Genomic DNA, 24,264 nt, shown 5'->3' on the forward strand with positions numbered 1-24,264 from the left:
GTGTGTATTTATGTAATTCCCATCCCTGTCTGCCTCTTATTTTTATCTTTTAATGGCTGTACATGTTCCTTTTATATGCAGAACATAGGGAAAGATATTTCTGCAACCATTTATTTCTGCTTATGTAGTTTCACCATCCTGTATAACAAAGATCTCTTAACAACAGAGATCCTTAAACTTCTTTAATTCAACCTCAAAAAAAAAAAAAGGTCCAAAAATGCTTGTAGCAGAACACCATGTTACACCGAAGCAAGTATCTGAGAGTGTCAGACTTCTTCACCTTCTTCCCAAGTACAGAGATTTTAAAAAAGGAAGAAAAAAACGTCCAACCTACAGCCAAGAATGTAGACGTTGGCATATATAACAACAAATCAAAGACTTCTCCTGTCACGGCTTTGTGACACCTTAAAACCAAAGTGCTCTCCAGAAACTTAGGAATCAAATGCAGCATAGTTTAGTGTTAGCTACAACAACACTGAGGGCACAGTATTAATTAGCAATCAAATTCTGTATTAAAGTATCTTTGAGAGTAGGAAATACACCGTTCTGTCAAGGATAACTGAAAAGATGGACTTTTTGATGCAAGCACGTTATTTTTTTATGGAAATTATTGCACTGAAATGATTCTGAAGGTAACTTTGCCACCAAGGCAGGTGCCCTTTTTGTCAATTACATAGAGTAACTGCTCTGAAGTGTAATTCAGAGCTCCAAATGCTGAATGTGACCTTGTAGGAAGATGTAGCAAGTCTGTATGTTTTTCTTTGTATGATAAGGAGTTGTATATTACTGTACGCTAATGCATTACCTGCTGTGATGACTTGCTTTAAGTAGAGGTCCTGAAACAGAAATGCTTTATCTATGCACATTTTAAATTTTGTGCTAGGAGATGAGCGTTCCCGCCTCACCATCACTTTATCTCGTAGTCCCTAGGTTTATTTAAGGGAAAATTTAGAAAGAATTCTCAAATGTATAACCGCAAGAAAAAGTGCTAAATTGCCTTTTTGAGATTAAAATGTTGCCATTTCTTTGGCTGTGGGAAGGGTGACCCAGTGTGTTTCACTGCAAAAGAGAACTTTTGGGTGATGTGTGCAGTTTGCAGTCTTAGTTGCTTTATTATTACTTGTCTGAGTCAGCGCTTAGGTATCATAAATTGGAATGGTCTAGAGACAGACAATCCATTTTTTACACAGATTTTAGCTATATATTCTATTTATAGTTCTCACTGCTTTAAAACAAACAAATCACCCCCAGGGATGTATACTTGTCTGTCTTGGAGGACCTGTGTCTGTATAGCCACCTACAGATGTATGTGTATGTACCAGCAGAGGACTGTTGTTAGGAAGATGTTTATACCCCTTAGGACAGTGGCAGAACTGTCCAGGAAGAATTCCAACAAAGAAAAGAATGAAATTTTGCTACAGCTTACTCCTTCCTCACTCTGTTTCACATGCCAGCATAAGCCCTGCCTTAAAAACACCCGTCTGGTCCAAGTACGCATGACTCTTAAGTTGCTCACTGCTCTGTAGCAGTTTATGTCCCAAAACTTGAATCTTAATGTATTTGTATCCATCAGTGGATCTATCTGTGTTTCCAACTTGAATGACTAATGTATTTTCTACAAGCAGCTTAAATGTTAATTATACAACAATTTCTCTGTAAATAAATCATATTAATGTAGAATGAAATCTATATTGCACTATCTAGGAGAACTTTACAAGTCTGAGATTTATTTTTTTTTACATGAAAAAATATAGCAAAAACAGTGGGGTGGTTGAAAACTAACTACGTATCAGCATTTTGAGGAAAGGTATTAAAATGGTAGCTCAGCAATATTTTTGAGCCTTTAAAAAAATATATTGTTTATTTTAAATAAGCATTACTTACGCCTGAGCTTTATTTAAAGCAGTTAACAATTTATTCAAGTGAAACAAAGAAAGCAGAGGTAAAGCTCTTGTGCCTCGGTCATATTTAATGGATGCGATAAATTGAATATGTTACCTGTTCTTTAGGTAGAAAAAGCTATAATAAGATTCTAGTTTCTGCTTGGACTCAACGCTGGTTTTGAATTTACAGGCTTCCATCCGTAAGGCTTAGTATGCTGTGGCTGTTCACGTTTGTCTGTTGATGAGATGCAGCATCGTGTTTAACAAAACTGCTTCATGTTTGTTTGTTTTTTTTTCTCCAGAGCACTTTGCTTGGAGCAGATATGTTTGTTCAGAATGACAATTGATGCTCTTTCAAACTGAATTTCAAAGGTGTGACTGTTTAACCCATATATGCCGCACCATACTCTCACAAAATGAGATGCACACATGGCACATGGTTTCTGAGTTAAATGGCCACATAAAGCTTTGGCAAAAACACAGTGCGTCTGTAAATAACCCTGGAAATAAAAGGTGAAATGATAGCGTAAGATCGTCAATCACTGCCTAGGCACAGTGGGTCACATCTCCTAGTGCTCTGCTCACAAATGCATGAAGTGCATGCTACTAATCAGTGCATTAAACATGAGTAAGTTCCAAGGCCAGTGACATGATTTGTTATCTGCCAAAGTGTAATGAAACTAGTGTTTTATGCAGATGCTAAATCTGAACATACATATAAAATGAATTAAAATTCATAACCAAAGCAGTTATATTTTTCCTGTATGTAATCCACCACTTTTTTAAAAAATAAATTCCGTGAAAATAAATCCTAGGTAATCTGTCCTTGACTAACCTACACTAAATGAAAGGTGAAGGGGGGCGAGGATCAAAACCATTTAACTATTGATGGGGGGTGGCAGGGTACAGTGATCCAGCTCAGGGGCAGGGTGGTTCTGAACTTAATTTCACCTCGTAATACCTACATAAGAATATAATCTGCACTTCCTGAATTGCTGTCATGTTCTGGGGTCTTTTGTCAGCGATATCCCATTGGTTCTCTGTGTGAAATAATGGTGTTTCAGTTTACATTTGGTCAGTGGTGAAGTACAGTTCACCACAGTTAACAATACAAGTTCAATCCAGCCTCTGACAGTAACCCCCTACTATATAAATTAAGCAGCAAAAAAGGTGCTCATTGGTCCGGTGATCAGGGCTCCGCTGATCAAAGGGAGAGTGAATTGGCCATTTCATGTCTATTCCGATAAACTTCTGTCCTCTTTTCTGAACAGGAACACCTGATTGAAAATGAAGTGTCCATTCTGCGTCGAGTGAAGCATCCCAATATCATTATGCTTATAGAGGAAATGGACACCACAACGGAACTGTATCTGGTGATGGAGCTGGTCAAAGTAAGACTAAGAATAATTTTTTTTTTCTTTGGTTTTTTTTTCATTCTCTGTGTTGGTGTGAAATCTGAGAAGTATCTAGGGAGCGTTAAGATCTTGGGAGACAGAACCAAATAAGATTTCAGTGACAACCTGCATTTTTAATCATGCAAATACCCTTGTCAATCAGCTATATTAATGGAATTACAGCTCTTCTATTGCAGTTAGACTATTTACACAGATTTAAGGTAATTTTACAATGTGCGTAGTCTAGAGAGAAGTGAATAATAGTTTTTATATCGTTTACAATATGTAGAGACAATAGGGGTATGCATCTACTGATGGAACACCTGCATTTATTTCAGTAATGTCTTTATTTAAGAATTGGCTTTAAAGAAACAAACTCCCTTCGATGAATTTATCTTGGTAGACAATAGATGCAATGAATAGTTTAAACTCAAGTGATATGGTCCAGCAAAATCAAAACTCAAAAAAATCTCACCCGTTTTGTTTATACAAAACATTCACTCACCTGATTTCCAGTTCACCAGAAAATAGATGCTGCTTTCATACATGCACAGAGAAAACAAAAACCTTCATTTTGCTGTTACCTTGTGAAACAAACACACAAGTTGTGTCAAGTTTTAGTCATGCTCTCTCGCCTGTGTTCTGTATATACACAGCAACACTGCACATCAACTTGATCGGCATGTCAGATACAAATAATATATATCATCACTGTAGTTTTATTTCTGTCTGAAACATTGTTCGATTCAAGAGTGCCCTCTAGAGCGGTTGCCAGCCTGGGAAACATCTAAAGTCTGTAGTCGTTGAATTCATAATTTCTGTAGCCTACCCATTCCTCTGCTTTTCTATAAGTTATTTTTATATAGTTGAGGCTTTTTTGGTTTTAAGACAGTATTTTTTTTTACATTTTAATACACCACCGTCTTGGCCAGTATTTCCTGAATTGCTGCTTCTCTTCCACATGTATTGAAATGCTTGGAATGCCACCCACAGCTCAGACAGATCACTCCCACAGATGTATCCAGGGTAACCATCACAGAGACACCCACGTAAAATTTGTTGCAGTGGCTGGAAATGCTGCATCAGTAACTCGCTGGCATGTTGTTACGTATTCCAAGAGGAATAGGGCACCCATAATCGGAGCCTGCACAGCCGGCACATTCAGAAACCATGTGTAGGTTCTGCGCTTCATTGTATCATAGAATCATTTAGGTCGGAAAATGATCATGCTTACATTGTTTGTCTTCTTCAGCTAGATTTATTTGATATTTCTGCAATATCTACAGAAATTCCAATTTGCAGTTCATTACAGTTGCTGGATATTTATTACCTTAGGTCTTTTATTATTGAGCTCATGTATATTACTTTAGGCTCTACTCATAATCAGGGCTGGGTTTTGCTATGTGAAGGTATTATATTGACAAGATGAAGAAAAGGGAAACTATGCCTATGCCTGTAGGTAATATAAATGAGTGATCAAAGGTAGGAAGATCAATAGAATGAAATCAGAACAAAGAAGAGTTGTGATTTGCCCAAACTCAAACACCAGAAGCCTGGAGTTCAGTTGAGAATTTAATGTAGATGACCCAAGTCCCAGTCTACTATCTTGGTGACAGGATCATCTTTCCGCAAAATAATTTTTTTTACTGTGTAACAGGCATTTGAGCATGTCTTTTGTAAAGGAAGATTTTACACAGCTCTTTTATGAAATACCATTTTAATTATTTTTCGTGTAGTGATTTATTATCTTTCCATTACTTTAGGGAGGAGATCTATTTGATGCTATCACTTCTTCTACAAAATACACAGAGCGAGATGGGAGTGCAATGGTCTACAATTTAGCCAGTGCACTCAAATACCTTCATGGTCTCAACATTGTGCACAGAGACATCAAGCCAGAAAATCTCCTGGTATGTCCCATTTATTTTCTAATATTTTCTCTTACTTTGTTCTCATTAATGCAAATGCTCGTTTATAAATGTCAAGGAGCTGAGCAGGAATATTAATTTAGAATAGGTATGTATGAAATAAATCTTCTGCCATGAGATAACAATCACCATAACCCAAGTGAGCTGTGCTCAAACCTGTCCTTAAACCTGTCTTTATTTACATTTTGATTGGGTGCCATTTGGATGAGCAGGACTATTGTCTCACAAACAATGAATTGTAAAGCTATGTCAATGAATTATTTATTATAGTTTGCAAGTGGGAGAAAAGGTGGGCTGAGTGCAATTTCTTCCAACGATCATGTGGTTATCTCAAGCAATTTTTTTTCTTTTTCGTTCACTGTCATCGTAGGAGCATCTTTCTGATGATTTGCCAGTATTCTAGCCATGAATTAACTCTGTACGTACATTTATTCTGTCCTAGGGGACTGACTACTTTCGTTTTCAGCAGAGACATAAAATAACTGTGTTGACAGGAATTACCGTGAAGTCTGCTTTGGGAACTGCTTAGACTGGAGTTCACAGAGCTGGGGCAGTATGCTCTCTTGCTTATATTATACACAGAGGTTATACTCGGGTATTACATATCGGGCGTTAGGCATTACGTGTTGTGCACTGAACAAACAGAACCGTAATCTTGCCTGCTTGAGCCACTGCCATCAGAAATGCTAGTAGCTTTCATCAAAATTTTGTTGGAATTTCTTAAAGCCTTCTGTGGTGCTCGTCAATCTGTTTAACGAGGTTGCATCTAGAGTAAGAGTCATGGCTTATCCCAGACCAGATTTTGAACTGTTACAAGAATAGGGCTATGAGCTGAAAATATTTTCCACTTAATAGTCAATTCTTTCCCAAGTAATTCCACTGACAGTATTTAGCAATTTAAATAAGCTCTCAAATAAATTAGGTTGTTTAGCAAAAGGAAGGGAGAGGAGGCTTCTCCTGGCAAATGTACTCACAGCAACATGGCACTTAAGGGAAAGAAAACGAAGCTGGAAGTCTCGCTTGTTATCAGTGCACCTTCAAAGATAGCCAGTCGAAGGAAATTTTAAACTCCCATTAGTGACTGAATCAGGTATAAGTAGACACAAACGTCCTTTCTGCCTAGAAAGCCTGAAGAGATAACCCAACAGATGCAAATCTTATTCACTGTGATTGACAGGGGCAGAATGTTAAGATAACATGCTGGTATTGAATGTAAATGCAAATAATTCCCATCAATTGCTACTTACAATTGCAAGTAGTTTGTTCTTTTGCACAGGGTCATCCAGCTGTCTGAATTACATTCTTTTTCCTAGTCATGCATTTAAAAATCCAAACTCTAGGAATAATAGCAGATATGAAGATGTTGTATCAAGGAGAACAAGTGTTTCCATTAATGATGGGAATTACACAGGGGAATGAAGGATGGTGTGTCTGCCTTAGCAGTATCCAGTTGTTTGAGGAAACCAAATAAATCCAGCCATTCTGGAGTCCTACGTTCTAGAAACTAGATCCCACTGAAATCTTGCTAACATAAGCATTTTACATCAAGAACAAAACCGAGATTCATTTATTAGAGATGTTTCCTTTGTTATTAGTCTGGGTTGATTTTCTCTTGCTATCACTGTTGTATAACACCTTTCTATTAAAATTTAGCTTCTTTCATCAACAAAATGACTCCGAACAAGATGTGCTGGATTCTTTATAGGGCTTTATAGGGCAAGGTGCACTTGGGTCTGCACAGGAACCTACACGCTTTTCAGTCAGCTTTCTCACTCCTGTGCTGAGCTTGCCTAGACTGAGCTTAGGGAAGACATCTGCCTATGAAATGTGCTGACTGACTAGCTTTATGCTAAGTTAGCGAGAGATGTTAAACAAATCTGATTGTAGCTGCCAATCCCTTTTTTAATTTTAGGTCCCAGTCAAATGGTATTATATTTTTCTTAATATATTTAAAACTTCAGCATCCTAGAATTGGGTTTTCTTCCCCCACCCCACCCCCAGCTCGAGGCTGTGTCATGGCCTGACCTACATAGCTGGCAGACGGCTCCACTGCACACTAGCTCCAGCTGCGCGGTGGCAATCAGTGGCCGTACCATTTTTCTCCTCTTTCCCTGCAGGGCTGTGGAAGTTACCTCTCCTCTGTTCTGGGCGCAATGATTATTATCCAAAAAAATTAAAGGATTTTAAAAATGCAGTATTCTCTTCCTCATTCTGTTTTTATTTCTTGCTGATTTTAGGTATGTGAATATCCAGACGGAACCAAGTCTTTGAAGCTAGGAGACTTCGGACTGGCAACAGTGGTTGAAGGACCTTTATATACCGTCTGTGGTACACCCACATATGTGGCTCCAGAAATCATTGCAGAGACAGGGTGAGGATGACTGACTAAGACACAGGTCTTGTAACCAACCTGACTGTTGTTACAACTGGCATGCGCTAGTAGGGTGGTCCTCCATCTTTTTGTAACCAACCCATCTATGAGAAAGCTGGCATCATTCCGTTCCTCAAAGAGGCTGGTTTCATTGCCTACCCTGCTGCTAGAATTCACCTTCGCCTCCTTACCACCTCCCTAGGACCAGCGCTGGTGGAATTTATTGGTTTGTGTTCCCTGCCTCACCTCACTGTTCAGAGCCCCTTGTACCAGCCAGGCAGCTGCTTGGGGGAAAACAAGACAAGCAAAACACAGTGTTCATGTCAGAAAGGGAATAATTTCTCTTGGAACAGACTCCAGAAGTCACCCAGTCTAAATTCGTTCTCAGAGCAGATCCATTTAGATCATGTCGATTCAAGTGACCTTGTTTGGGTGATGCATGCTATTTGATAACTGTTGGTTTAAATAAACAGCCCCATTTTTCTGTATTTAACAGATGGTTGCACAAATACAAAATAATTCTGTAGAATTTCACAAGTCATCTTTCCTTTTAGACCTTTTAGACTTCCATTCTGTGCTAGCTGACTCTTGGCATAGCTGTGACCATTCTGAATTTGGTCTTCCTAATGGAGGGAGGTTTGTTGTATTGTTTCAAGCATTGTTCAGTGCATTTGTCATATCGAGAAATATTTCACAGCTGCAGTGAGCTCAAACATCAAAGGGCACTTCATCTGCACGTTATAGATTTTGACAAACTGAATCTACTGGATAGAAAATAATAGGAAAAAAGACCTCTTTTTGACCTCTAGTGTGTTAATTTCTGCGCTTTAAAAGAAAAGTGCAGTTCTTTTCCCTATGTTACTCACTTAAGACACTGGAGAATTGGTATCTTTCTTGTTGCTTAGCAACACATGATAACCTTAGAGATAGTTACTCCAATATGGGGAATGAGAAAGCACATCCTTGTCTTTTATCATTAGTGATTCTGGACCGGGAAACCTTGATACCGAATCAGATCTGAGTATATTCAGAAGACCTTGGAGAGCCCTGAGGCTTATAAAACAAACCCCAAAGAATGAAAAAAAAACAATGCAAAAATGTTATCATGGTTTCCTAAAGACTGAAGGATGCTAAGTACAATGATGCATAGGTACACAATACATTTCCACATCAGCAGCAAATAATTCAGGACAGAGTCTTAACATATATTCATGTAAATATAATCAATTGTTTGATTAGAATGACCTTTTTTCTTTTAATCTAGCACAAGTAACACAGTCTTGTTTTCTCAGATATGGCTTAAAGGTGGATATTTGGGCTGCGGGTGTGATTACATACATACTGTTATGTGGATTTCCACCTTTTCGCAGGTGAGTGTCCCCATCTGTCAAAGGGAAAAGCAGTAAAGCAGCACACGCCTGCTTTCTTTGCAAGTCTTTACCTACCTCCCTGAAGAAGGCATCCTGGGAAAAAACAATGGATTCGATTGACACATATTCTTTACCACTTTGTTGTTTTTTTAAAATGTTTTCACTTGTCCCTCTTGTCCAGGTTTTGGGATCAATTGTAGGTGCTTATTTTTCTAAGGGAGTAACTGGTTCGCTGCGGTGTGTAGGGTACGGTGGTGTGGGGCGGCATTTCTCTTTGTCTGCGGCGTGCAGCCCGTCGGTGGGCGGGTGTGCTTTGCCCCCTGGCGGTGGTGTTTCGACACAGCAGCCGACTAGTTAGTAGCGTGGAGGGTGAAAGTTAATGGTAAACTGAAGCGAGGGAAAGAATTTGCTTATGTTGCATTTTCGACCTTGTTAATCTTTTTGATAAGTGTCATATGAGCGATGGAGTTTGCAGATGTGATTCTTGCTACTCAGTGTCACAATATGTGTGAGTTCTACTAAAAATCAAACGGATATGCTTTGTGCCTCAGCAATTTTTTTGCCAGGGAATGAAAAGGAATTGGCACATTTTAATAGGGAACTCTCCTCTTAACTTCTAAGTTATTTATGCACGGCCTTTTTGTCTATTTTTACAGCAAAATACTTAGTTTTTAACTAAAAATCACCAGACTGAATAAGAATATTTTGCAAAGAATAAAATATAAACAATTGTTAATGGGAAAACTGTGATTTAGTTTAGGTATTTGTTCTGTGCACATGGTTAGTTCATGTTTAAAACTGAATACATGTTTTGAGAGAAGTAGTATACAAACAAATGGCAGTTGCTTTGAATAGAGTTTGGAAGTTGGGCTATTAGGATCAGGTTTCAACCAGGGTTAATAAATATTGTAAAACCAACCCAAGAGATAAATTTTTCGTTACAGAAACAGGCTAGGGTGTTCATAGTGGCTAGGGCCAACAGGGCCAACAAGAAGTTAAAAACCCAAAAACCCACTGCCGTCGATCCCTGAGTATTCATGATACTGTGTTTTTGATACAGAAGTACTTACCTTTTCCGTATCAGTAGCCTGACAATACTCAGTAAACTAAATGTATCATCATGTGTTTTCCATATCTCCCTTTTGGATTTTTAAAATTCTCCTGTTGTGACAGTTTAACAGAGGAGGCTCATTTCAGTATGCGTCTTCCCCCTGTCGCATGCTTTCTGTAGCAGGTCCTTTAGGACTAGGCTGGCAAGTGACTTAGTTCCTGTACGTTAGCTAAGCAGTCTCTATTCCAGTGGAAGTCCTTTCGCCTCAATATATTAGTTTTTCTGTTCTTATCACTCCTGATAGCTTAACTACGACAAACACCTCAGAAGTGCTGCCACTATATAAGCTTGCAAATTGTGCATTTATAGTAGTTGATACAATTTCTGCTCCATCTCCAAATCAAGTTAAAAATTTGCATGACAAATTGACTTCTTTCTCATGATCTTTTTCATTATTGCTGTTCTAACAGTGAAAACAACCTTCAAGAAGACCTCTTTGATCAGATACTCGTTGGGAAGCTGGAATTTCCTTCTCCCTACTGGGATAACATCACTGATTCAGCAAAGGTACTGATCTGTTTTTCAACCTGAAATAGTGTTTCTGACTGTTCTGCTCTGTTCGAAAGGCAGAACAGATGATTCAGAGCAGGCTCTTGCTCGCTCTTCCAGCCACTGTGCCTTTTTACTTAGTTTAAGAGTGCTTGATGAAAGCTCGGGTTTTGCAGGCCATCATGTTATTGTTGTTGCTGAGTAAGTGTAGCAGAATGCCAGTTGCATTCAGTGAACATCACATGCACGAACATCACAGTTTTTTAATGATGGATTATTATACCAAGTGCAGTGCTTCAGCTGTAAAATAAGTGTCTCTCTGAATTTTTCCCTCCTATCACTCTTTTGAAAAAGAAAAAATGCTGCTATGTGGACTGAATGCAATTGGCATCATTTGTTCCTATTTTACTTCAGCCAGTTATTAGAACTTTTCAAGAGGTGCAGCCAGCTTGATGTGCTATTGCTAGTAGTTCTGGTGTTACCATTGCCATTTGAGTCTAAAATTACTGTGTCTGTAGGATAAAGGTTTCTACTTCTAAGCCCTGCTCCTCAAGCTAATTCAGTAACGTGCTGTAAATGATATCTGAGAACTAATTAGCGAGTGGACATTGTTATCCAGCCAATGAGAAGTTGCATGTTTCTGTATTTTCCCAATGGCTGTTTATTTCCCATGCTCCGATCATCTCACGCTCTTCCAGACACATATTCTGAACAAACAAGGCGCCCCAATCTTGGCACTAAAGGTGACCTTCCACTTCAGACTTACACAGACTAAGTAACTTGGCTGCTTGGGAAACCTCTGTTAGGTATGTTACTATATGCATGAAGAAGCCATTTCCCAAAACTGAAGTGATGAACAATCTCCTTGAAATACTCTTGATAAAAATACGAAGGTTGACACTTTGGAGACTATAAAAGGTTTTGCAGGGTGGGATTTGGCTCCAAGTACATGATGTTGTTCATTTGGGAGGGGGACATGCTTGTCTGAATAGGCTTGTAGAACCAGGAATTACATGAGGAAGCTAGTTGTTAGTTGCATAGGAAGAAATTTGAATGTATAAACAGCTGAAGAAAGTTGGTTTGGGTTGTTGGGTGTTTTTTTGATTTTATTTTACTGGCTGCTTTGTATCAATGACCTCTTAAGGTTTATCGTGTCTGTAGGCACCATTAATGGAAGGCCCATGGAAGGATTTGATAAAGCTAAAGACATCTGTGCTAGTGCCTCTAGAATTTGTTGAAAGCCGCAAATATTTTGGGATGAACCGTATAATTAGTAGAATTAAGCATTTTTCTATCTACCTGCTTTTTCCTATACCAGGTGATCTTTAGCTGATGAAATGAGTTAAATGTCTTTTATTCTTCTGGAGCAACACAGAAGAGAACATAGTTTTCACCTAATTTCAGCAGTTTCTTCAATTTCAGATGCAGTTTCTTGCCTTTGATTTGTGCTTTTTATGTACTGTTACTAGGTGCATGTATATTGCCCATAGATGATCTCATCTGTCCCAGGTTCGTTTTCATTGTGGTTACCTGCATGAATATATAGAGAATAAACTGGACCGTTATAGCTGATTTTTTTAACATTTCCTTTTCATCTGATTTCAAAAGATGCAGTGAAACATGAACACAATAAGGAAGTTGATAAGAAATATGCTGTCCAGAATACTCTTAAACCTGAAGGGCAAGTTTTTTGTTCCACTAAATTCACACTGGTTCTGGTGTCACTGTAAGCTGGTTTTTTTTTTCACCCAGGTAGCAAGAAAATTCCACTGAGAAGAACTTGGTGCAACAATATTTCCATTGTATTATCCTTCTCCACTCTCCTCAAACGTCTCTTTTTTTTTTTTTTTTCTCTTAAAAAAGGAATTAATTAGCCTGATGTTACATGTGAATTCTGAAGCCCGATATACAGCAGCACAGATCCTAAGCCATCCCTGGGTGTCAGTGAGTAAATTGCATTCTACTTATCTCTTAATTTGATATTAAATCTGTAGCGTAGTTTTCAGAAGCAGCAATACCCCTCTGCTATGCCCATTTCTGTTTGTTGAGCCACTGGTCCCATTTTCACATACAAGACCAGCAAGAGCCCAAAAAGTTAGTTAGCTTCAGCTCTGACAGCACTGTTAGCGTCTGTGTCCTGAAAGAACAGAGCGGGTGTCACTTGCTGACTGCAATTAGAAGGTTCTGGACATTGCTATAACCCTGCTTAAACAGAACATGACAGGCAGATGTGTGACCATTCAGCCTAGCATCATCTCAAAAATGCGTATGTGGAAGCATGTTGGCATCTTACTTGCTGCAATGCTACTTAAAGTACAATCTCCTGTTTCTTGATGCACTTCAAGCTTCATAACAGAAAGAAAATTAGCAAATAAAATACCTAATTTAACATAGGCACTAAGCTGATGGCTGCTGGGTCCTTCACCTTTGGTGTTCCTTATTGCTGCTGCCCCAAAAGTGCATTGACTATTGATTTAAAATCAGTTCATTAATAATAAATACCAGGTTTGCATATGCATAGCCAATGTTTATTTCCACATGTTTTAAAAAAGGGACTGGATATGATCTATGGAGTTCTTCAAACAAGAGAAGACAACTGTAACAAGTGCATCTGTGCCATAACAGCTCCTCTCAAACATATTTATGGTACTTTATAATGTTTCTGTGCTTAGGATATGATGGACCATTTAAAATGCTGATTTAAAAGAAAGCCAGATGACAAATAGGCTTCTTATTTTTAACACTATGTCAAGCGCATTATTGTTAACATGCTTGAATCAAACTTGCAGTTTATAATTGCGGGACCAATGAATGGACTGAGAGTAAACAGCGCCACATGGCATTTTAAGAAATACGTAAGTTCATACATAAAACAGTGGTTGCTAAGTTCCTTTCCTCTGTAATTTGTCTTAATCGGTTTGAACTGTATCTCATGTAGCAGAGTGCATTCACTTTCTGGCAGCCTGTCTGATCACTTACTTTGCATTAAAAAACAGGAAGTACCTGAGTATAATAGAAAATTTCTCTTCTACACAGTTACATTCAAACATAGTTTTGGTTTTTTCCTACCTTGAGTACTGTGTTTATTCTTATACAGGATGATGCTTCCCAGGAGAATAATATGCAAGCTGAAGTAACAGGTAAACTGAAGCAGCACTTTAATAACACCCTACCCAAGCAAAATAACACATCTGCTGGGGTTTCTGTCATCATGGTAAGAGAAACGAACATTTTTATACATTGATACTATACTTTGCATATTTTCCTAACAGTGCTCTATGGACATGTGTGTGTGGTGCAAGAATAGCAAAAGCAAAGCTAGAATAGTCTCTAATTCTAGCCTTTATTTACGTATAGTGTGGATTGTCTCATCATCGCTTGAGAGCAACCGAGTCTATCAGTGTGCTAGCTAAGCTATAAAAACAAGCTTTCGAACAGAAACATGTAAACACTAAGTAGCTGTATGTTGAAATGAAGCTTATTAACAATTTGAAATTTTTCAGTATAAAAACTGTTAATTTTTTATCATTCTGACCACCTAGTTAGTTAAGTAGGCTCTTACCCTCTGCCTGAACAAGTATTGCTTGATCTTGAGCATACTGTTTGTTCTGGGAAACCAGACTCCATTTCAGAAACTTTCTTCATAGTATTGAATGTTTACCACATTCATTTTGTCCCAATCTAACCCCTGCTATGTTTTTTCTGTTCCCTAATGGGGAGCTTTCTTCAAAGCATACAAAGGAACCCAGACGACCTGTAGCTGAACTTACATAAACAGTAATTCCAGAAGGCAGATGTGTGAATCATGGTAGAAGAACTGGAGTTTACTGTAACCAGTGCTCCGAACTGCGCTTGTCATTGACCAGTCACTTTTGCAGAGAATATGCCGCTGCTGTAGAGACTGAACTGCCTTTCCATTCTTCCTGTGGTCCATTCTTGTCTAGTGCAAGGATAGACACTGCACACAAAGTTACTTCAGTTACTAAAAGAAAGATAAAACCATCTACGGTAATAACATAACAGTGATTTCCACACCCAGCCCTCCCCATTAGTATTAATTACTCTCGAAGTCCAGCCCATTTATGTTAACAAAGACTTGTTTTAATCATCGGAAAGAGGTAAATTTAAAATAATGTTTCTGCATATGTATATGCTTTTGCAAATACATTTATGTGAATAAATAGGCGAAAGACTTAAATGTAGGAAAAGTGGTAACATTAAAATAAAAATGAGAGAAGTCAGAAAATGCATTTCAGGTTCATGCTGTTGTCTACATTTCATTTGACAGTTTGACTTGACAGTTTGAGAGGGACTTCAGAGCTTCATTCTTTATACAGTTGAGACTATGGATAAGCCTGAAGCTGAAAACTGGTATAAAATGCACTATATGTAATAAGAGCAATTTTAATTCTAACTCTCAGCCCCTCTCCAACTTGCATGCCACTTAAGCCTGTCTCAAGATCTCTGACACAGCGTAGCTTCTGGCTTCTTATTGGTGTGGTTTTTTCTGATTCTGTTAGCTCCTGACATTCCTTCAGATAGGGAAGTACACCTCGCTGAAACTTTTCATTTTCCCTTTCCCTGCCTTATTTCCTTCTAACAGGTACGGAAGGATGTAAATGCATAATTATTTATTTCTGAATGCAGCCCCCAGTTATTGCTGAAGGGAAAAGTAACCTTTTTGTTCAAAACACTGTAATCTAATGAGGGTTAACCCCCTGATCTGTTATTCTTACCCTGGTTTATCTAAAGCATTGAAATTTCTATTGAAATTAGTACAAGAAGTTGACTTGTACTAGCACTCATTGCTTAAAAACATTCTGAGTCAGACAAGCACAGTATTGTAATTCTCATGTATTGCAGTGCATTGCTATATCAGTCCACCTGCATATTTAATGGATCCCTTTTAGCATCACTTCATTCAAATATTGTCATCTGGCCCATGCAGATAATACCATCATGTGGCAGATAAGTAAAACTGCACATAACCTACATCAGTGTTCTTGCACAGGAGACTCTTTCTGCCCCTAAAAGCATGTTGCTGTTAATTCATTACTGATTTTTTTTTTTGTCAATTTCAAAATGTTCTGTAAATCTAAATTTGCTGCAATTGTGTTAGTTCTGCTTAAAGTAAGTCTAGTTTCTGTCCCTTGCTTCCTTCCTTTTTCCTCCTTTCCCAATGCCTGCATTGCTTTCCTCTGAGTAGGTCCAAGGCAATGGTACGTACTAACTGCGATGCTTTGTTCTGCTGCACAAAAAATACATGTTCTCCATTTTTGACAAGAAGAAAAGAGAAATAACTCAGCCAGTCTGAAGTGGAAAGAGCTTTTCAGCTGCACAAAAACAGCAAACGGTAATCTCTTGGACACTTACAAAAACATTTTCTGTATTGTGACACATACTTGAAATACTCTAAGCAAACACTGATATAACTAGCTATTTCACTTCCTCAGACGTATGTTGGTCTATTACCCTGGGAGTAATTTTGTGCATGTGCGTATCTCACAATATCCAAAAGCAATTAGAAAAAGATTGCAATCCTATGAAGACAGAACCAAAACCACCAAAATAAGCATTGTTTCTATTTAAAATAAAAAACTTATTTGTCACTTCAGCCTTTATGGTATCACAGAGCTAGTCAGAAGGTAATTAGTCTTAAATTAATAAAAAACATTCTTACTTAGCAACAGTAGAATTAAGCCTACTCTTCAATCTTAGGAGAAAAAATAATCCTAAATTGCATTACATAGTTATATGTATTGCTATGTGCAAGGAGTGACAGCTATCAGAGGCTGCTGGTAGGAAGCACAGGAGAAAATCACCATCAGCATGAACTGAAAGCATTTCCCTTCCCTAATAAATAACTTATCCTGCCACTGAAACAGCAGAAACCTGTTTATTCTCAACTCTTTTTTTTTTTTTTTTTTCCAGCAAGCAAAAGAGGGAATGCCATCCTGCCAGGGTAGCAGCTACTCTGGTAATGATACAACCACAGCACATCACAGCTGATCTCAAAAGTCTAGATACAGTTCAGCCAGTCATTTCCTTGCATGCTCCCTCCGTTCACAAAGTTGATTGTTAGTAGCAGAGAATTCAATTGTGTATTATTGAATTTTCTCCTTGTGCCTGTATGCATGTAGAGTAATGTCATAACCTGATTAAAAACCAAACCAAAGCAAACCCCAACGAAACCAAAACACCGTAAATTCAAAATACCTTCTCTTTTTTGAGGGTGAACTTTTATACTTGGTATTTTTTCTGAAAAAGCCTGGCAGGAAGGCCCTGGGGGCCAGAGGGATATCGGGATGCTACTTGCTACCTCCCCTGCCCCAGCACGCAGCCATATCATTGTCCAAAACAGAACAGTTTCAGCAGGAGCGTCTAAGTGAGACTGATTCCAGAACAACCCACTATCCATATACCTGCAAATTCTAGAAGTCTTCTATTTGAGAAATAAGAGGTACTAGTCGGGTCTCTTTGCTAAGTCGGGTAAAAGACAAATTTGAATTCAGGTATCACATAATGAAATAAGTTTTCACTACCAAGCTATATGATCAGTTTGGAAAAAGGAGGATGAGCACCTTATTTTCGCTGTCCTTGATGACTTTGATGCAATAAACCAAGTCTGGGGAAAAAAAAAAAATGCTAAATTTAACTAGTATCAGAAAATTATTTCAATGTCTAAACCTACATATTTTAGTGAACAGTGTATTAGACAAACTCCACCAAGAATACATAGAAATTTTCACATTAGTAAAGCAAGTCCTCCAGAGCAATCGATCAAACAAAATCACTAAAGAAGAGGCAGAGCACCTGACCTTACTTTACAATTAGCACATCCCAGCTCAAACTATGAAATTCCACAGAACAATGCCATATAATGCTTACAGACACATATGCAGGGGGTGCCTCAAAGGTGAAACGTGCTCTGCTCCTCAGTTCAAGTGTCACACATTTGTGGATTACTGTAGAAAGCCCAAGCTGTACGTGCCAGAGTAAGTATACCTTGCACCATTTTACAAAACTGAATAAATTACAAATAACTTAATTAATTTGTATTAACTGAAATCTGTATTATCACTGGTACTTGAAGAGCTTCCACAAAGTAAATACTTAAGTAGAGAGATTTTATAATGATCAGTATCAGCCTTCAAACTGTGAAATAAGACCAATTACGCTGTGTCTCCAAGTCTTAGAAAGCATTTTTGATGTATATTTTTGACACAGGAACTACTAGATTTCTCTCTAGGTCACTTTAGACGTTCCACTAGCAATTAAACATTACACTGTGATTTGATACAACGTGCAGTATCCTTCAGAGGGTATGAAAGTTGTCAGCTTCAGCAGGTACACCACATATTCCAGATAAGCCATCTACTGCACCAGAGAGCACTCAGGTTTGATTCTAACCCGCTGTTCTCCTCTCCAGTAAACTAATTTTTAGGTATAGTATTCAGAAATTACGCATTTTTTCCACTGTGTCAGTTTCATGAGAGGTCATTGCCTACTCTCAACAATAAGCAGAAAAGTAGACCCTTTTCTTTAAGATAGAAAAAATAATTAGGCTTTCATCTGTCATCTTCACAAACAGATACACTTCTGCAGAGAAAAGGTATTATTAAGTTTTCACTAAGCATAATGGGATTCCTTGTGTCTGCAAAAACGCAGGTACATACCTGTTGCCAACACCTAGTATGAAGGGTTCCTTCCATATCATACTATTCATGTAGGTTTTTTTCCACATCAGACTTGCTAGACAGAATTTTAAACAGAATTTTGACCATCATGGCAAACCTTTGACTGGAAGATAAGTTTTCCTTATATTCTCCGAAGTCAGCACCATAAAACACTACAATTAATTATATATAAGACTTCTAATGTTATTTCTCTTTTTTTTTTTCCTGGCTGTAATGCATGCACTTAATGTCTTAGATTGTTTTAACCCTTAAGTTAAGACAGGGCTTTGATTCTGCTCTTTTTATATTTTGCCTTGGGTTTTTTTCTTTGTTTTTAGAACACAGCTCTAGATAAAGAGAGTCAGATTTTCTGCAGCAAGCGCTGTCAGGACTCTGATAGAGCTGGAACGGAGAAAATTTCTGCAATTACTGCTGCAGCTGATGATCCTCACGTGGCTGGGTCCAAGACCCTCTTCCCTGCTGCTTCTGAGCCACTCAGATCCCCCGTGCTCCCTGCCTCAGTATCTCCCGAGTTTGCTGGGGATCGGCCTGGTGCGTAGGACTGATGAAACCAAATCCACCTGAAGCTCCCTGCACTCTCACCCCGATTTCTCTTCATTTCACATGACAGTTTGTTTTCGGTTTGCGCGCACCCTCTCGTGGCAAGCCCAGGGCAGGCTCAGTCAGGGGAGACTGATCTTCTCATAGCGGGTGGGTGAATGTGCGGTGTGAGTGCTCTTTGCTCTTGTCTTGAGAAGAGCAGTAGGGGAAAGATCCTGGCAATGTTAGATGATTTTTAAGTTACCTGTGTTAGTTTAATGAAGTGCATTTCACACAGCCTTGGGCTCTAGCCTAACTTACGGTGTAGCTAACTGTATTTTTATATGAGCAGTGAGACGATGAACAGTTACGTGGCCTCACCTCTACAAGCAGGCCCCGTTCTGTTCTTCTGATGAGGATTTGCAGAAAAGTAGGAGAGGAAGACAAGGGAAGAAAAACTTACTATCTACTCAAATGCCTCTATTTTTAGCCAAGTTTCTACTAAACTTGAAGAGGCAAATTTTCACAAAAAAAAAATTTAGTGGACTAACTCTAAAGTATCATGAGAAAAAACACTGGAGATAGAGGGAAGGATGGTTGGTTTTGCATCGAGTTTCTTACCTGACTTGCAGGCTACAGGGTAGTGTTTAGATAATACGAATTTAAATAAAATGACTTGGGATGTAAACATGAGCACTGGACATTCATTTGTAACAAAGACTGGAGTCAAGGAAGACTTTCTGTTCTAGCCATTTTCTGTCCTAATCACAAGTGTCCCATCCACACCTTTCTCCAGGGTCAGACTACCTATTACATAAAATATAATGATTTTGGGCCTGTGAATGGAAAGCCTGCTGCATGTTATCTAAGCTAGGATGAATGGAGCAGTTCCTAGTGCTAGGGTGAGCTGATAGAGGAGCTACTACAGATAGCTGCCATCAACAGCAATCAGAGGTTTGTCAGTGCTATCCCCCTATTCACCTGGTGCAGGCACTGGAAACAAGGATTGGGGAGCAGCTATCCTTAATCTGCAGTTGCAAGATAGATGAAGTTTTACCTTTACCATAATGCTTAGTTCAATATAGTATGTATTCAGCTTATTCTTTTCCTTTGCTCGTTCTTATGAATTGGTCATAGATCATTTTCTTTCTTAGCTATACTTTCTACTAGAATTGTAAAAGGAAGACCTGCAATAAACTTTCTTCATTAAAAAAAAGGCATTAATTTCTTTGAGAACTCAGTTATTTTGTCAGTGAAAATGTCATCTTATTCTCCCTGGAGAGATTGAACAGTTGGGTACCTACCAAAAAATCAGAGCAATTCTCATAACCATTCAAAGTTCATTGACTCCTATGGAAGACAGGTAACACATGACTGAATATGAGTGTTTTACTTTTTGAAGAGGCAATTAAAGATCAAAAAGTGCCAACTGACAACATAAGGTCATGACACAGCTGAAAGATACACAGCATCTTGGCCAAAAAAGGGGTAGTAAAGGTATGAAAACATACTACATGTCTTAATGTAAAAGTTGGGCTACAACCAGGCATTGTGAATTAATCCAGCAAACCTGTAACAAAGTTAAGTTCAAGATATTTGGAGAGTATGGGAATGGCCTTTGTATAAAACTATGTACATTTACATTTTGGTACAGTGCAAAAATAGGAAGATAACACTAACCTTAATCAGAACAGAAACTAGCAGGAGTCCATTAGCTAGCTGTATGTGCAGCTGGTCAATTCCATAACAAGTCTTAGACAAGCTAAAGAAAGGACAGGTAATTTCAGATGGAGCGGGCTAACCAGGCACCTACAGTAAGGAAAGGGAGTCCCCAGCAGAGAAGACAGTGACAGACCACTGAACTATAAGATTAGTAAAGAGGGACCAGCAACGCAGTGGTGAAGGCTGGGTTTCTAGGAGGATGGATATTCAGCTGTGCAAGGCCTAAGTATTTATGAATGAAAAACTGTCATGGGTTAGCAGAGATACTAACAAGTTGTTACACAGCTTCATACATACCTAGGATGGTAATTTGCTGGCTCTGTAGCTGCCGGTTCTAAACTGTTACTTTGTCTTGTGGAAGAAGAGAGCAAAGACATACAGACGTACATACCCCGAATGCATGTGCCCAAGTTCATGACTGATCAACTTCTAAACCTTGTTACATTCTTAAACAAATATTTTGATTCACAGAGCAGAGGCAGTTGATAAACCATGCCAGAACACCTATTTAAACACAGTGACAACAGCTGGACAAGATGATCATGTGGCCAACATAACTGGATAAAAAGATGGGATAGCTGAACAAGTTCTTAAGTCCACGTATAACCTCAGGGAAGTTATATCACTACTCCATGCCTTAATTTAGTTCCACAGATGTTAAATCTATGGGTGCATCGGTGGTATGTTTGTGCTGCTCAGGGTATCACAGTTCAACATAAAACTAAAGACCTGCTGGTTGACATTAAAACACTTAATGAAGGCTCATAAGTATTTTATTTGGTTTGCTATCTACTGCACTTTTATTTAATCCTTCCCACTTTGTAGAACCACCAGTTGCTAGAATAATGCAAAAAATAGAAAAGAAAGTGTAAACCAGAACTATGCTAGCTGCTATAAAGAGAAAGAAAAGACTATAGAGACTGTAAACACAAGCTATACATCTGTCAGAGGACTGTCACCTTTTTGTTCTGTAAAAATAGCTGAGGTTTCTGCACCATTTTGATAGATATTGATTAAATGTCAGTTTTTTTCAAACAGTCAACAGTGACAGCATAACTGCTACCATGCCTATGTTTTAGAAAATTATTTTTTAAAAGTATTTTTAAAAATCCCTGGTCTTTTTTAGCCCCTTTGAATGTCAGCAGTTCATATATTTCAAAGGAGCCAAATCCTGCAGTTCTAGAGATTTGAAATCCCAGAACTGAATCCTCCCCCTGCTGTAACTCAGCATAACACTAAATTAATCAAAAGTTACTTTTACAGATAACTACCCCCATTCCTGAACTTAGAAAATTAATTACTATAATTGTCAAAATACATTAAAGGTAGATGGTGTTTTACAATGATGTGACTTTCATCAAGTTATTGACTCATGCTTACAGCTTGTCATTAAGAATATTTATCTATGTCAGTAAATCTTACTTTGGACTACTGTAGTAAGCAGCGATACCTTGGGTTTAGATGCATAGTTTCCCCCCCATCTAAACTGAATACTTGAGGAAGAGAAGCTAGGAGGAAGTAATGACTAAAACTAACAGATTGCAGGGTAATTTTTCCTAAATTAAACAAGTAATTACATTTTATTTTAAAATATATAAATTAACTATATATGTAAGATACCAGAAAGTATTTTTAACCTACTTCTCTCTCTGAATCTTCCCCTTCTTTCCTCCTGCATTTTTTTTTTAATAAAACAAACCAAAACACAGGCTTTTCTACTCTACTAGCATGAAGCTTTTTGTTTGAGCTGGGGAAGTTCAGTCTTTTAAATCAAGGAGGCACATCTTCTAAGACTTCATTAACCTCTCTCAGAAACCCATGTTCTAAATCAAGGTATATGCTAAGACTACAGCAACAACAGTAACTTCCACTAATAACAGCCACTGCCATTTGTATTGCCCTATGCTTAGAAATCACACTGAGTGTGTACAAGAGGTTGCCAAAATACACCACACAAGTGATCAGGCATCCTTCGGTGGGTGCAAGACACTTTGTCTTACCTCTCAGAAGGCACTGGTGGTACAGGAGACACTCCAGCACCCCTGTGTAAATCAAGGAGATCAGCAGCAAGATCCTGTATATGTTTCAAACACGGATCACAGCTTTGGTCTTTATGAGAAGACTCTCATTTTCCTAATCTACTTGAAAAAAAAAAATGTTAGCTAGGAAGCAGTAACTTACTATACCACTGCCTGTACACTCACCAAAAAGTGATTCAACTTCCTATTCACAGAAATTATTTTTAAAATCTCAGGCTAAACTAATAAATTTATGCAGCAAGCAGGAAATCTTTATTTTGAAAGTCTCATTTAAGCCTGGTTTTTGTATCTTTCCTCCCCCCAGTAGTCACTGGCCTAATTATTACAGATAGATAAGAGTATATTTAGAGAAGTATTTATTCACTTTTATATAAATACACATATTTATCAATTAACTTTAGTTTTAACAGTTTTAAAATGGGAAATGATACTTCATTTGATCTTTTTTTCTTTCAAGCTACATTCAAACAGCAATTGGAAAGCAACAGACATGCACAAAACTAGTAACCCATCCAAAATGCTAATGAAACTGATTATTTTAAGATTTAAAAAAGGTAAGCAAATCAAACACTTGTACTGCAATCGGTTTCAATGTCGAACACATATAAATATCTAGTTGAGCTTTTCTGTCAGGGGAATCTTTTCTAGAGGGATTTTTGTTTTGTTTTGAAACTAAATTAGCATTGTAAAAAAAAACAAACCCAGGGCAGGCACTGAAGAAGCAAGATACCATGCAACTATCCACCTAGAAGTTTTTCCTCAGCTGTTGCTTCTGTTCTTGATTTTGTTTCAAACAATTGAATTTTAAGTGCCTTTGCCATATTTGGAAGCAGAAAGCCCAGGGTGAGAATCGTGTAAGATGCAGGTTTCAGAAAAGCACAGCTTCACCAAGTAGTACCAGCAGCCATTTCCTTTTCCCCAAAATAATATTTGCTAATTAATATGAAATACTGAGGTTTAGAGTGTTTAAATGCTGAACGCTGAAACACCTTGCTTAAGAAGACACTAGCTCTATTGTTCAGAATGGTTAGATTTGGGGTTTGCAGCTACTGGGGCTTGCTTGAAAAAGGATGCCTAGCACACAGGATAAACAAGAAAAAAAGCAAATTACAAGAGCCATCTGCAAAGTCATCTATCCAATATCTGGCTATATCTGTTGCCGAATATGCCACATTCTGAACACACAATTAGACTCAATTGTGCTACAGCATTTTGCAGCTCACAGCTCACAATGCACAGTGAACAAAGCAACAGTGGGAAGAAAAAAATTAGAAGACCTTGGAGAAAATAGTAAATGACCATATCTCAAACTTTGTCCATTTAGCAAATTTGAAAACCTCTTTTTGTCTGTTCCCATGCAACACAGCAACATTTCCAAAGCACACATCTAAGTGTCTTTAATTAGTTCACTATATGATGCAGTCCCAAGTACAAAGTTCTATGCGATTACAGATTTCACTAATACATCTCTCTCCAGTTTCAAGACTATCGTTTCTGATACTATCTCAATTCATTTGCAAGAAAGTAGTATTTCACATAATTCATAAAAAGTTGTGAAATATTTTACATACTCTTAATAATAATATGCTTCTTTATAATAAGTCGCAACTAAAAATAAACGATTTACTGATACAAGCTAGAACTCATTATTTCAAACTTTGTTTCTTTTGGTTTAATCCGTTTTTTTCCTCATGAGCCTGACTATATTTGAATTGCAGGGCTTTAGGTTAAATGTAGTTGA

General features: G+C 38.0%; 1 protein-coding gene across 5 annotated transcripts in view; it reads left to right on the plus strand.

Moving 5' to 3' along the window:
* Positions 1 to 22,019, plus strand: part of DCLK2 (doublecortin like kinase 2) — a 98,420-nt gene extending 76,401 nt beyond the window's left edge. For 2 of the 5 annotated variants that reach the window (XR_008730670.1, XR_008730671.1), the window contains 9 exons: positions 3,155 to 3,274; positions 5,041 to 5,187; positions 7,443 to 7,576; positions 8,869 to 8,946; positions 10,468 to 10,564; positions 12,410 to 12,490; positions 13,644 to 13,760; positions 14,835 to 14,917; positions 18,561 to 18,698. Coding sequence is in view for 2 of the 5 variants with exons in the window: in XM_027807745.2 (XP_027663546.2) it covers positions 3,155 to 3,274; positions 5,041 to 5,187; positions 7,443 to 7,576; positions 8,869 to 8,946; positions 10,468 to 10,564; positions 12,410 to 12,490; positions 13,644 to 13,760; positions 18,561 to 18,782 (996 nt within the window). In the remaining 3 variants the exon portion in view is untranslated. Of the gene's footprint in view, positions 1 to 3,154; positions 3,275 to 5,040; positions 5,188 to 7,442; positions 7,577 to 8,868; positions 8,947 to 10,467; positions 10,565 to 12,409; positions 12,491 to 13,643; positions 13,761 to 14,834; positions 14,918 to 15,409; positions 15,766 to 18,560 lie in introns of all 5 variants that reach the window. The other 3 variants (XR_008730669.1, XM_027807745.2, XM_055700882.1) reach the window with 3 other exon arrangements.
* The last annotated feature ends 2,245 nt before the right edge of the window (positions 22,020 to 24,264 follow it).

This window comes from Falco cherrug, chromosome 1 (assembly GCF_023634085.1).
Source record: "Falco cherrug isolate bFalChe1 chromosome 1, bFalChe1.pri, whole genome shotgun sequence".
Taxonomy (NCBI): domain Eukaryota; kingdom Metazoa; phylum Chordata; class Aves; order Falconiformes; family Falconidae; genus Falco; species Falco cherrug.